This window comes from Macaca nemestrina, chromosome 4, assembly GCF_043159975.1.
Source record: "Macaca nemestrina isolate mMacNem1 chromosome 4, mMacNem.hap1, whole genome shotgun sequence".
Classification (NCBI taxonomy): Eukaryota; Metazoa; Chordata; class Mammalia; order Primates; family Cercopithecidae; genus Macaca; species Macaca nemestrina.
Genome location: NC_092128.1, coordinates 95,882,638 through 95,897,768, shown reverse-complemented (window position 1 = coordinate 95,897,768; position 15,131 = coordinate 95,882,638). Strand labels below are relative to the sequence as shown.

At 39.0% G+C, this 15,131-nt stretch overlaps 1 protein-coding gene across 1 annotated transcript; it reads left to right on the top strand.

Annotated features, from left to right (window-relative positions):
* Positions 1 to 10,680: 10,680 nt before the first annotated feature.
* On the top strand, positions 10,681 to 14,671 carry LOC105475713 (neuropeptide VF precursor). Its single transcript, XM_011731207.2, has 3 exons — positions 10,681 to 10,865; positions 12,147 to 12,547; positions 14,065 to 14,671. Exons 1-3 carry the CDS (start codon positions 10,728 to 10,730, stop codon positions 14,114 to 14,116), a joined length of 591 nt encoding a protein of 196 aa, XP_011729509.1. The 5' UTR covers positions 10,681 to 10,727; the 3' UTR covers positions 14,117 to 14,671.
* Positions 14,672 to 15,131: the final 460 nt, after the last annotated feature.

Genomic DNA, 15,131 nt, shown 5'->3' with positions numbered 1-15,131 from the left:
GATACACAGTTATCAAATTGTTCTAATGAACACTTTTAAAATACTTTCTGTCACTGAAAGCAAATATTTTATTGTAGACAGATATGCTTGTATGAGTGAACTTAAATGTCCCATTATTACTACTGCTAATTTAGTGTAAATCCTGTTTTAAAAAAAAAATTGACAGCAATGACACACCAATTACCAAAAGAATAGATACTTACATTTGGAATTATACACAAGGGTCTTATTTTTACTATCTCTAAAATAAACACTCCTTACTGATCTGTACACATCAGTATATAAAGAAAATAAATTTGGGATTGTGTCTCCAAGGAAGACTACCCAACTGTCAGGCAGAGATTGGCAAATCTGCCAACTTAATAGAAAAATTAGCTTTCTTGCTCAAAAAAAAAATTCTACTTTGGGTCATAGAACTTATCCCACCTTGATAAACTCAGCGGGAAGAAATAAGGCAAGCTAGTACCATCATAGCAAAATAAAGGGTGTAAAATGTTTAGGAAAGAGGCCCAAATTGAAAAGAGTTAGGACCATTTAGGGACCAAACCATCTGGTCCCGGAATTCTCTGAGCAGTGCTTCATATCTGGTGTGAGCATAACGCTGGAAACAGGAGCACCTCCAAATGCCAAGGAGCAACACCTGAGCCAAGGCTTTCACCTGCCAGGGGAGACCAGGAATCTTATAAGCTCTCAAAGTTGGCACTGCTTTTGATGGATATATGGAGAAACAGCTGGGAATTGTGCCCTCAGCTGCCCCTGGGGAAGGAAGATCTAGAATTTGTTTTGTTTTGGAATTTTTTTTTTTCCATCAAAGCCCCATATGAGCCACAAAAATATCGCACAAGAACACCTGCTTGCAAAAACAAAGATCCAGATGGCACAGCCGAAAGCACTGTTTCCTGGTATCACCAGGCTAGAATAAAGACCTCCACAGCATCTTGAGAGAGACACAGAGAAATACCTGCAGTAACAGAGAATGGTTAAGTCACCCTCTGATTGCAGGTAACAACTTAGGTTTTCACCAGCTAAGGAAATAGTTTTTCTCAGCACAAGGAATTGGAGTCAGGGAGAGATGAGTCCAGATTCTCCCTGACCTGCTCTCTCTCTAACTGTACTGGACATCTTTTGTATTGTCTTACCAGTAGTGCCGCCCACCCCCAGCACTTCTCAGAGGGTTATAATAGGATCTTCTATGGTAGTACAATGTAGACCACCCCTGGCCACAGATGATTGGTTCAGATGGGGCACCTTATCTAGACTGGGCCTATCAGAGTCATCCCCTGGTACTTTGAAACTGAGAAACCTAAGGCAGTGTTTCCTAGGGTAGCCAGAATTGAGGATATGTAAACTCAGGAGGTTTTGACAAAAAGATAGAGAAGTTTAAAAATCTAGATAGTAGTAAGAGGGGATAATGAAACAGACGCAGAGAATAAATGAGAATCCAAAAGAAAGTCTCGATGGTGATTTGAGTCTTTGGTTCCAGATGTTCTATAGGCCCTATTCCCATTTATAAGACATCCCAGTATCCTCATAACAAATTCCTCATTTTGCTTAAGTGCATTAGAAATTTCAATAATGTGCAACTGAGGAGTACTGAGTAATAATATATCAGGTAAATGAGAGCCCAGTTTTGCAGCTGTGCTGATAGGAAAGATTCAACTACACAACATTTACAAGAATAGGAAACTTGGCTGGGTGTAGTGGCTCACACCTGTAATCCCAGCACTTTGGGAGGCCAAGGCAGGAGGATTGCTTGAGTCCAGGAGTTTGAGACCAGCCCAAGCAACATAGCAAGGCCCTATCTCTACACAAAATAGATAGATAGATAGATAGATAGATAGATAGATAGATAGATAGATAGGAAGTGGGCATGGTGGTATGTGCCTGTGGTCCCAGCTACCTGGGAGACTGGGGTGGGAGGACTGCTTGGGCTAGGAAGTTCGAGGCTTCAGTGAGCCATAATTGTGCCACTGCACTGCAGCCTACAGAGACAGCCTCTGTCTCAAAAAAAAAAAAAAAAAAAGAATAGAAAACTGCCCAAGAGGCAGGGAGGGCCAATGTGTGCCCACAGTGGTTTCTCTCCTGTTCCACCTCTCGCTGTGCCCTGCTTAGTCTGTATGTTAGGGGCTCCCCCTAGTATTCTGGGACTCCTTCTCCATGGATATTTTTATCCGAGTAAGATCAGATTAAAATATACATCAAAGGAAGTTTGGGAGTGGTAAATATAAATAAGCAATCAGCCTAAAGTGTATGAAAACATAGGAAGAGCTATTCCACCTAAAGATTGGGGCATGAGGCATGGACAGAGGGGGTGTTCACTGAAGATCCACATTGCTCTCCTAATTGGATGCTTCTAGATTGTGAATCACCGCCTACTTCCATCAGTGAATCAGAAAGACATCTGAGGCAAAGGTCCCACTATTCTAAAACTGCTCTGGGTCATTCAAGTCTATGTTTATAATAGGCTATCATCCCTAGAACTTCTGTGCCTACTTCTGCATTTAAATATTCTCTAAAACCTTTACCAACTTATTTTATTTTTATTATAGGTTCTCAAAAGAGAAATATCAGATCTCCTAAACTCACCAGTTTAAAACCTAGGAAGTTTTACAACCCAGTATATAATTAAATCCATTAGGTATGTTAAAAGAAAAACTTGAGACAAATTAAATGTAATAGTTTAGTTGAACAAGAATGAGCCTCAAAACCAAAACAGCTTCAGAGAATATCAGCCTGCAACGTAGTCTGGCGGCATTTATGGACAAAAAATGTAAGTGAGATACAGAGACAGCTCGACATTTGCTTTGTTTGAATATGGTCTGAGGGGGTGGCCACCGAAGACTGACTGAAGCTCAACTGCAGTGATTGGATATGACTCAGTTGTGTATTACAAAAGTACTCTCCTAAGTTAGGCTTTCATTTAGTTTAGGTACTAACTTAGGTTGTAGTTCTTTATGTGAGGAATCAAGTATGGAGGCATCCTCAGGCCAACTTAAGTTTCATTTAACAGGTATTTAATACTGATTATATTCATATTTATGTAGCTCATTTTACCTCAATTAGCACAGAAAATTTCACTTTAGAGTTTGTCTTTTAGAATCAGGAGATGGCCAGAAAATCTCCCCTGTTAATTACATTTATACCTAAAGTTGCTATAGGTTTAAAAGTGTATTTTTAAGTACTCCTCCAAAGACAGCAGTAACATTTTAGCGGAAGCTTTTCCTGTTTGCTTGCTTGGACTTGGTTGAGTTTTGTCATGGAATTGCTTGAGAACTGCTGTGCTGTAATTCCTGGCTGTAGCACGAACCCATCCCTTTGTGGAGGTCCAATGAAACTACTGTTGAAGGGAAGTGCCAGCTCCTCAGTACTGAAGGGCAGTCTCTCTGACTCAGGTGAAAGAGGCACCCACTGGGTATGAAGTACCCACAGGTGCTCACAGGTAGAGCAGAGGGGCATGGAGTGTTGCCAAAGCCAAAGGGCTACAAACAGAAGAAAGTCAAAGTCCCAGTGTGTTCATGCAAGGACGGCCAGAGCCAGGCCAGCTGCTATTCAGAATCTAGGCAATCACATGGATGCTATGTGGACCTTTGAGGAAGTTCTTATCAACAGCACTCAGGAGCCCAGTACCAACATGGCCCCCCATCAAAAAGAAAACAAACAAACAACAACAACAACCCCTTCATATGCGCATTTCAATCCGTTCCCTTTTCACCAGACGTGAAAGAGCAGCTGGGAGGACCCACATTAGTGATGATGTTCATTCTGCCTTTATTCCTATGCTGGAGATGGGAAAACGGCTGTCCTTGCAAACATCCTCCACGAGCCACATCAGTGTAGGTTTAAGCAACAGATTTCCTCCCCAGTAAAGATGTGGCCTGGCACCAGGCACAGTGGCTCACACCTGTAATCCCAGCACTTTGGGAGGCCGAGGTGGGCAGATCATGAGGTCAGGAGATAGAGACCAGCTTGGCCAACAGGTGAAACCCCATCTCTACTAAAAATACAAAAATTAGCTGGGTGGTGTATGCCTGTAGTCCCAGCTACTTGGGAGACTGAGGCACGAGAATCGCTTGAACCCAGGAAGTGGAGGTTGCAGTGAGCTGAGATCGTGCCACTGCACTCTCGCGTGGAGACAGAGCGAGACTATGTCTCAGATAAATAAATAAATAAATAAATAAATAAATAAATAAATAAATATAAAATGTGGCCAGGCTTATGGAAAAGCGCAGCCTAAGGATTAGGCTACGTCCTTCCTAAACCACTCGAAGTCTTAAATTTTCGTTTTTTGTTAAAGCAAATTATTACTTGAAGAGTACATTCTACATTTTAGAGCAGAATCCTTCAAAAAAAAAAAAAAAGATAAATCAAAAACCCCCAAGATATTGAAAAAGCACACACTTTACAAGAAATTAAATTGTCCTGCTCAGGTTAGAATGACAAGATGGCTGCTTGCTTATTTTAAAAATATCAAAAGCAAGACTGGCCAAAAAGAAAAAAAAAATACGAGGGAAAGTTTTGGTTTCCATTACCTATATTTGTGTAAAAGCTATGTGTTGTTTTAACTAAACATCTGGCCTTTGTCTCTCATGTACAGAATTCTGAGTTTTCTTGACACTTTGGCAAGAGGTACCACAACCCCCTGCCAGGCCAGTAAAAATCACACATTTTTCCTGCAAGAGAAAAAAAAGTCAATAAAAATGAAACATTAAAAAAAGTAAAAGCTTGAATTGGAAAGCTGTGCTGTAGAGAGCCTCCTTCCTAATCAGCTTTACACGATTGCTTTAAAAAAATCTTTAAAAATACTACCATTCTCTATTGTTTGAAAGATCTAATAGAGATACTGAATGTTTGCTCAACATATTGCTCTAAAATACATCCTTTAGATATAGGGACCTTGCCATTGATTCAATTTTCCAGAGTAAATCATGTGAATTAATTTTTATAAATATTTAATGTTTATTCTTGTACAAACTGATTCTTTAAGTTACTTCAACTCGAGATGAATTTCAACTGCTTTTACTAGATGGCAGAATAATCTCTGTCTTACATTCACATCAGCACCTTCTAAAACCCTGGCATTATCATCTGTCATAGTAAAAAGCAGAGAAGTAAATACAATCCTGCTCTCCAAATATGACAAGCTCATTATAACAAGCCACTCATAAATCCTGAAACAAAAAGTACTACCATACATTTTTTAATAAGAATTTTTTACAATTTGCATAGGATGTTTTTATTTGGAACAAAGGCAGGTATTTCTTTCTCCTTGCCACACATTATGCTGAAATGAATTATGTGGTAATACTACCATCTGCCTCGCCTCTAAAGAAGGCCTGAATTAGTTCACAAATGGTTGCAAAATACTTCGCAAACATGAAATGCAAAATAAGACTCTAATGCCTATAAATACTTCCTTATAACAACTAGGTTATACTTAGATGGAAAAGAAGAAATAAACATTATAAAAAGGCAAGTGCCCTGGAAGTATGCTGCTGGGTTGAGGAGAAGGGCTCCGTAATGGGGCTCCTCCAGATGTTAAATTAACCACCTTTTGGTAGCCCTCACTGTGACCTCAAGAAGCATAGAACTATGCATAGAGTGAGCTGCCCCTTCTACATAAAGATTTAAGTAGAAACTTGCATCCCATGGCACAAAACCTCTTATTTTAAATATTTACTAGAAGTGCAAATAGACAAGAACCTTACAAAGTCAAAAACCCAAACTTAAGTCAGCTCCTTTTCTGACTGGTGAAATTGAATTCCCATTCTACCTGCCTGCCCGAAGTTAGAATGGGTCTAGTGGGCATAGAGACATGGTAAGCAAGCAGAGAACCCTTTTCTGTTCTAAAGTGGGCCTGGTGGAAGACCCTGAAGCATCACCAGGAAGCACTCCCTGGGACTGCGCAGTCTCTGTTCCTACCTGTCCTGGTGTTTGGGCAAAACTGACAGCCATCAACACAGTAAGATCCATCAGAACATATTGAACTTATGGAGCTGCATATTCAGCCGGAAACAGAAAAACCAAAATTCACATTCAACCTACTTATACTTAATTGTATGGAGCTCAGTCTGGGAAAGTCTTCAATGTGAAATCCCAAAAAGATAATGTTAAGACATTATGATTTCACAACAAGCCACAAACCTAGGCCAACACTGGGGAAAAATAAGTAAACAACTTCAGTTGTAACTCCTATTTCACATAATAATAAAAAATTATCAATTAACTTAGAAATAAAATTTCCTGGGCATCTGTGCAATAGACAATGAAAATACTCCTATGTTCTACACAAGCAAGCTCCTTCCCTCACAAAGTTTGCGGAGCCATGGATGGTTCAGGACAAGTCAGAGTGATAAGAGCAATGATTAGCAAAGAAAAACCAGTTATCTCTTAGAAATGGAAGTCAAGAGAGACTTTTCACAACATATCATACCTCAGCTGAGGCCCAAACAGTGAATAGGTGTGAGAAGGAGAGTGGCCAGTGGACAAACGTTACATGCACCGGAAAATCATGGGCAGAGGCCTGGAGGTGAGAGAAAGCTCATCTATTTGGAGGAACAGAAAGAAGTTCATCATCAAGCAAGGAGCTGGTAGGGGGTGTCAAGAGTCCATGCGGGCAAATAAACAGAGATAAACAGAGTACAGATCATGAAGGGTAGGCAACCTGAGTGATTCTGAGGGAAATGGGAAACAACTGAAAGACATTAAGAAGGAAAGTCATAAATGTACTTTGGGATGCCAAAGAGGGTGGATCACGAGGTCAGGAGATCGAGACCATCCTGGCTAACATAGTGAAACCCCATCTCTACTAAAAATACGAAAAATTAGCCAGGCGTGGTGACACGTGCCTGTAGTCTCAGCTACTTGGGAGGCTGAGGCAAGAGAATCCCTTGAACCCAGGAGGCGGAGGTTGCAGTGAGCCGAGATCACATCACTGTACTCCAACCTGGGCAACAGAGCAAGACTCCATCTCAAAAAAAAAAATTTGTCTGATTGCGCCATGGAGAAAGAATTGGAAAAGATCAAGAAAAGGATCTAGGCAAGAGAAAAATGACAAACTGAGTTATGGCCATGGGAGTGGAAAGAAGCAAGCAGATTTAAGAGCCATTTAGAAGTTGGAAGAGAACAGACTTTATCAGGCAGACTAGTATAGTCATTAAGTTCAGACTGCTTGTGTTCATACCCTGGTTCTGACACTTACAGGGAAAGTTGTTTAATCCCTCTGCACCTCAGTCTCCCTTTCTGAAGAGCAGGCACAATAGTAGTAGCTGTTCATGGGATTATTATGACAGATGAGTGAGTTAATTCACAAAATACTTAGAAGAATTTGTGGAACATGATAAATGCTTTAAAAAATTGGCTTTTATTATTATTGAGTGTAACAGTCCGAAACTAGAAACACAATTATCATCAACTGTAGAATAAGATGTGGGAGGAAAAAGGAGGAAATAGGGATCTCACAAGGGAATTTAGCCTGGATAAATGAATGGATGATAGTAACCTTGCCAGTTATAGACCTGTTGCTGCTCAGCTCCACATCTACCCTTCAATGCGTGCTTCGAGATAAGGGAGATGGACCCAGTAAGCATTTCTCCTTTGCATAAGGGATAATTTTAAGTTCCGTCAGTAGAAGGTACTGAAGGGTTACTAAAGCAAAGAGGTACTTTTCCTGATCTAATCATGCATCCACTTGCTTGCTTCTCTGTGTGCAGTGGCCAGTAGTGCATGTGGGGTCATCCAATGGTGCTCACCCCCATCAGGTTTCAGTGAGAGATTCCTAGGAGTCTCACAGATATTCTAGAAGTTGCTTGGCCTACCTACATTCCAAAAGGTCTCCTGCTTGAGACTACAGATAAGTTCTGGCCTGGAGCAACACAGCAAACCTCCCTGCCATCACACTTTCTCCAATATGATCTAAATTCCAACCAGCTTGTTCTTTCCTTGGATATTGTCTCTCAACTGTAGTGTATTCTTCACCCCTTTATAGTTAATTTCCTGTTATGATTAATAATTATTTATATTAATCACTTTCTGTTCAAGTTACTGTGTGTTTTCTGTCTCCTGATTGGACCCTGACTGATGCAGTACTATTCATCATAATGAGAAACATAGGAGGAAAAATAGGTATGGAAAAGATAAATTCCATTTCGGACATACTGAACTTGAAATGCTTGTGGGATGTCCAAACAGCACTGTCTGGTAGGAAGCTGAGTGTTTGGGGGGTTCAAAAGCTCAAGAGAAGTGACCAGGCTGGAGAGATAGGCTTAGAATTGAGTAGTCCTAGAGCCACTAAAATCTTAGCAAATGAAGCGTGTATTTAAATGTCACAAGTCCGAGAGAGAGATTTTTTTTTAATTTTTCATATGCTTATATGTCTCATCAAGAGATCCTAAACCAATTAATCTGTATGTATGTATACAGTAGCACATTTCAACAAAAGATTTATGGTGATTTCATATTGTATATGTTCTATATCTGTTAACACTATCAAAGTTAAATGAAGATATAATTGAAAAGAGCCAAGCCCCATTTTGTTTGTTTGTTTGTTTTGTTTGTTTTTTCTTTTTATTGAGATAGAGTCTCACTCTGTCACCCAGGCTGGAGTGCAATGGTGCGATCTCAGTTCACGGCAACCTCCGCCTCCTGAGCTCAAGCGATTCTCCTGCCTCAGCCTCTCGAGTAGCTAGGATTACAGGCATGTGCCACCACTCCTGGCTAATTTTTGTATTTTTAATAGAGATGAAGTTTCAGCATGTTGACCAGGCTGGTCTCAAACTCCTGACCTCAGGTGATCTGCCCACCTCAGCCTCCCAAAGTGCTGGGATTACAAGCATGAGCCACATGCCTGGTCCAAGCCCCATATTAATAAGAGAATTCTAATTACCTTCCAAACTTGGAGACCCAACCTGGTGAAGGCAGGGAGCAATTAGTCATATGTGGATGCTGACTGTAATCAGGAAAACTCTAATGGATATGCCAACACCCCAAGTAGCAGCACTGAAAACTGGTGAGCTGCTAAATTTGCATTTTATTTGAAAATGACAACTAGATAAAAATATATTTTGAAAAAGACCCAGGCTGATGCCTTCTGCTTTTTCTGGGGTATGAATTCAGTCAATAAAACTTGCCCCTTGATTCATCCATTTCTCAAAAGTTTGGATCTACTGACTACACACACACACACACACACACACACACACACACACACACACACAGAAATTCCATCAGCATTTTGCAAAAGAACAATTTGGAAGAGGAATGTATTAAATCCTCAGGGAAATTAAACCCAAATAATCCAATAATGGCATTACAAAATTAACACTAGACTATGAATTGAATTAATTGCCTCCTACTGTGGGGTTCTTGGCTACCACAGACCAAAACAAATGAAGCCAATGATGTCAAATGCCTTAAGAGAGACCACAGGCAAGTTTGTATCACAAGAGTTCACCCACTGTGGTTTTTCAACTTTCTGGCTTGTTCTGGAGATCAATACGAAGAAAGATCTTCACTTCTGCCATCTCATGTCTCAAATTACATACGGTAGGTTGGTGAGAGATGTGAGAGGTGGCCCAGTGCTAGACACAACAGAGGAATTTTACGACTCTTTGTGAATTACCTCTAACTGTCTGTGTCTAGAAGTAGCTGGACTGTTGGAAATCCATGCAAGTCTTTTTCTCCTGAAAGGGCTGAGGGACTGGTGGGAACAAGTAAAGGTGTCTCTAGAACCCAGGCAGTCTAGTGATAAGGCAGATATTTAAGAAAAATCAGCTGCTCCAAAAGAGATTCGCTTTGGCATTTCAGTAAATACGCATTTATTTCTGTAAATTCTCTTTTAATGCCATGATGTCAGCATGCCTTTGGCAATACGTGATTACCTAAATAATATGTGTCCTGGGACCAACAAAATTAGCATGTATATGACTTACCAGGCCCCTGCTCATCTTCCTAAGGACTTTGAGAGGGAAGGAAGGATGCAGCATCTTGATGGAAAGAAAATTTTGGTGATTTACACAGCTTTACAAAATAAGACCCCTAGAGCAAAGACAGAGGGTCTGACTGCCTCCAGCTTCTCTTGAGACTCCAGTTTGTCAAAATGCCTCTCGAGTATTTGCTCGTATACACATCCTTCACGCTACAGCTGACACTGACCCCTGAAGCTTTTTAATTACCAAATAGCATTTTACAAAAAACTAATTCATGGCATTTTGTTGGGATATTATAATTTTTTCACATTCTTAATTTTGCTTGACATTTTGAAAATACTATGCCTGACTCTTTTGTGCAGATTAAAGAAAAAAGAAAAACCATCGCTAGCATGGATTAAATACTTCTTTTTCCTTCCCTCAAGAATTGACACAAACACCAAAAACAAAATACTTTTTGTTTAAGCTTAGAGAAATGAAGCATTCTGTTTGGAATCTTAATTACTATTGCCCCAAACTTACCTAATTAGAAACTCTTTTATAATGAGGAAAATTATTTTCAAAGTTAATGAATTTGCAAGCACAAGTATTGCTGTCTTCCCAGAATGAATTATTCACATTCCTTACATGCATATTTTAGTTGTACACTCTAATTAATATTAGTACTTAAAATGTGTGAGATGGATTTCACTGTTAAAAAAAAAACTTGCCTTTGTTTTTAGATGATATAAAAACACCACAATTTTTTTCTCCTCTCATAAACATTGGGCTGCACATAGAGACTTAATTTTAGATTTGGACAAAATGGAAATTATTTCATCAAAACTATTCATTTTATTGACTTTAGCCACTTCAAGCTTGTTAACATCAAACATTTCTTGTGCAGATGAATTAATGATGTCCAGTCTTCACAGCAAAGAAAATTATGACAAATATTCTGAGGTAAGTTTTTAAAGTCTCTCTGAGTAGCATTAATTATATAATATTAATCCTAAGTCTAATGATTTTGTAAAGAGTAAGAAGTAAGTTGGTGTGTACTCTGTTTTATTGTCAAACTTCAGCCTTCCTCTGACAATGTATACATGTAACTTGTATTATTTAGCACAGCAGCGATCAGGCTGGCTTCTGTCATAACAATTGTACTGGTGAGTATGGTACTTAGCAAGCATACAGCACATTAATAATTTTCAATCAACTCACAAGTGCATATTTGTAGTGAATGGTTGGCAGAACTAAGATTTGGATACATTTCAGCTGGACATTCAAAGTGTTTTAAGCTGAAAACAAACAAAAAAAACCACATTTATTTTGGGCTTAGCAATTACAAACTGGCCAATGTGTACTAAATCTATACCTTAATAAAGTGTCTACCCCTAGATGGTAAAATTGCAAATTGTTTTTATGTTCTTTTACATGTTTTGCAAATCTGCTGAAATTAGTGTGTATACTCATTTTACTCAAGCAATAATCAGAAAACAATCATTTAAAAATCTCCATATGGACAAGCTCCTATGGTAAAGACTAAATCTAATTAAATATTCTCTGTATTTGAGATGGTTCCTACAAAGTTGGCATATTTGTGATGCAGTAACCCATAAACCAATGGGTTCTTTACTAAAAATGTATTTTGTATTCTAATAAAAATGCAATTGGTTTCTTGAGAAAGCTTTAGAGTGGAACCCTCAGTAAGATGGAATAAAAAAAAGAAATTCACTGGGCCTCCTACAACTATACCCCAAAAACTGGCCAGCATCTCTGTTTCGACGTACCATGTTTCCATGTGCCACTTTGGCCTTTAAAGAGAACCATGAAAAAGGAGTGGGAAGTTTCTCCAAAATCAAATTACAAAAATATATAAAATATTCCATAAACGATATGAATCAAAAAAAAAAAAACAAAAGAGAATAACTGCAGTAAAATAAACTTTTGCCTCATTTCAGAACTTCATTATGTTCCTGCTGCTTGAACTCATTGTTGTATTCACTATATATATTTTATAAATATTTTATGGTTGTCTTACAATAGTCTAGGGACAGAGAAACTAGATTGCTTTAAAAAGCTTAACACAAATTATTTATTAAAAAATTCTGCACATAAGAACACAAATTTTGTTTATAGCTTTAACAATTCTGCAGATTAAAGTCTAGATTTCAGTTAATTGGGGGCTTATATCTATTGCTTATAAAAACAGTATGTTGTTGTAATGGTTATTTCTAATTATAGCCTAGAGGCTACCCAAAAAGGGAAAGAAGCCTCAATTTTGAGGAATTAAAAGATTGGGGACCAAAAAATGTCATTAAGATGAGTACACCTGCAGTCAACAAAATGCCACACTCAGTCACCAACTTGCCATTGAGATTTGGGAGGACCACTGAAGAAGAAAGAAGCGCTGGAGCAACAGCCAACCTGCCTCTGAGATCTGGAAGAAATATGGAGGTGAGCCTCGTGAGACGGGTTCTTAACCTGCCCCAAAGGTTTGGGAGAACGACAACAGCCAAAAGTGTCTGCAGGACGCTGAGTGATTTATGTCAAGGATCCTTGCATTCACCATGTGCCAATGACTTATTTTACTCCATGACCTGCCAGCACCAAGAAATCCAGAATCCCGATCAAAAACGATCAAGGTAAATACCTGAAAACCAGTCAAAGTGCATGGGCAGTTATATAGAGGTGGTCTAGAAACTTTAAAAATGACTACACCTTTTCAACATAAGTTTCTAAGACAGTAAGTTTCCTAGAAGGAGAGAGAGGCAAAGACACAAGGAACTGAATACCTGTACATTGGGAACTATAGAAGGCCAGGTATAATAAGCATGGCTCAAGGTATAAAATCATAAGATGGCTTCCCCTAAGCCACATATGAGCATCAGTCTCATTATCCTATAGCTGCTCACTAAGTCCATGCAATGACAGGATATTGTCTGACACGGGACCTCTCCCACATAAAAAGCCTCACAGGAGAGAGTCGTTCAGGTGTAAAGGACCCCATCTCAATAACCCAGGTCTCAAATGCAGCAGGTTTTCTTTCCTGACTTTTAATCAAAGTGTTTTCTTTTTTCTGGATCTCATCTTATAAACTCTGTTATAATCATTATTTATATTAATTAAGAAATATGTATTATCTCCTATGTACACATCAGAATGTAAGATTTAAAAATTAATAAGCTACCCACCTATTATTTTACAGTAGAGAGTGTATGCTTAAAAAAAATTTTTTTTATATGAAGTAGAACATGATGCTTTAGTTAAGACTTGAAGAAAGTACAGTGGCAGACTGTGTCACCTTATCTGAGAGACCTTCTCAGGACACTCCAGGTTTGTTCTTTTCCATGGTACTTATCCCCATCTGACATATATTTAGGGTCCATGTCTTTTCCATTTCTTTTCCATGTGACTTATCCCTATCTAACATATATTTAGGGTGCATTGCCTTTATTAGAATTTCGGTCCTACAAATCCCATAATTTTAGTCCACTGCCATTTCCCCAGAGCCTAAGAACTGTGTCTGCCACATAGTAAGCCCTCAATATTTGACAGAATAAATGAAATAAGAGAGGCACTAATAAGGTCCTGCAGAGTCAGAAAGGTCAGAAAAAAAGAGGATGTTTCTGTATGTGGAAACCTGCCTTTGAGAAGCAGCTTTCTCTTGAACATTCGGAGACTGGTGGGAAGAGGGAGGTCATTTTTAGGCACTAAAGCAAGGTGAGCCAAGAACAGCCGAGGCACCCTTTGGCAAGAGCAAAATGTATGCGAAGAGGAGAGAAAGAAGGCTAGACAGAGTAAGAGCAGACAGCGCAGATATTGAGGACCTGGACAAGGACTTGGGGCACCATTCAGCAGGAGAGGGAGAACCGCTGACATTTCTGCTGAGGTTCTCGGGTGTCATACAGTGGCACAATTGACAGCTAATCAGATGTTGGGAGTGGGGCGGTATGGAGGGAGAGAGATGAATCAATGATAAGTGTTTGGGCCTGAGTGCCCATCACAGATTCAGCATCTCCCCAATATCTCACTCATGTCAAGTGCAACACAATTCAACTCAAGTATAATTAGGCAGTTAGGACTATGGCTTGTATTTGTATGGACTCTTGCATGCTGTTGTTCTGATGGGTGAGAACATTTTGCACTGCTTACATTTTAGGAGACTGGTATTCCAGAAAATGGATGATGCAGAATTGAAACAAGAAAAATAAGAAACCTGGAGCCTGTCCCTAAAGCTGTGGCCTGTAATCTACAAATGGCTCTATAGCGAAGACCACAAGGAAGAGCAGCTACTTACATTTCATCAGCTATGGATCATCAACGGCAATTTTTCCTTGTCAGTACGACTATAATAGTATCTTGAAAGTTGTAAAAATTTAAAGCATATTTGTTATGTAAAGTTAAAAGGATTTTTGTCTGAATAAAAAAGAGCATTGCAAATGCTTTAGAAATCTCTGGTAATTGAGAGAGAGAGACAGAAGACCCTCCTCACTACCCTATATAAAAATCATAGACACAGTTACACTTAATTAAAAGAAAATTAAACAGAAGAGCACCGTGAAAAACATTATGATGGAAATTAAATAATTTTCCAGAATAACATGGTTGACAAATAAGTGAACAAGGATTACAAATCACTTATAAACATGTTTCTGTACACCCTTTCTATCATGTCAAATGTTAATGAATCTGTGATCGATTGAAATGTAAATGTCATGTGATACTACAAAATAAAAACTCTTAGACTTTAGGGAGATAAAAGAAAAAGGAAACTATGACTTACCTCTTTTAGTGTCTCCTCTGTCTACATCCAGAAATTTGCTTCTGGTGAGTTTCTTTTCTCCTCATTTAACATTTCAAGTTTTTGGTTTGCAAAAAGATCTGGCTATTTCTCAACTAAGAATTTATAAATTCAGTACCCCACAACACAAATGCACAGTGACCTGCCTTTAATCCTGAGGATATGAAGTCCTTAATCAGATATAACTAGTTGATTGAACAGTCTCAACTCCACTGGGCGCACACAGGAAATGGTTTTATTTTTCTCCCATTGTGCCCCCCGCTGGGCTGTGTTGAATCTCCTGCCCCTGCTGATCAAAGTTCCCTTAACGATACCCTGGACATACTGCATAACTCCCTCAGTCACTTCCTGATATTAAAAAACTTTGTCAAGTCCAGTTGAAGACGCCAACCTCATATCCAAAAATAAAATGTCCCCACCCACCC

What these genes read in the sequence shown, in the direction of transcription:
- LOC105475713 (XM_011731207.2), top strand. Translation starts at nt 10,728, where the DNA reads ATGGAAATTATTTCATCAAAACTATTCATTTTATTGACTTTAGCCACT. An exon ending in ATTATGACAAATATTCTGAG is followed by an intron (nt 10,866 to 12,146) that starts GTAAGTTTTTAA and finishes TTCTAATTATAG; the next exon opens with CCTAGAGGCTACCCAAAAAG. An exon ending in CCCGATCAAAAACGATCAAG is followed by an intron (nt 12,548 to 14,064) that starts GTAAATACCTGA and finishes CTTACATTTTAG; the next exon opens with GAGACTGGTATTCCAGAAAA.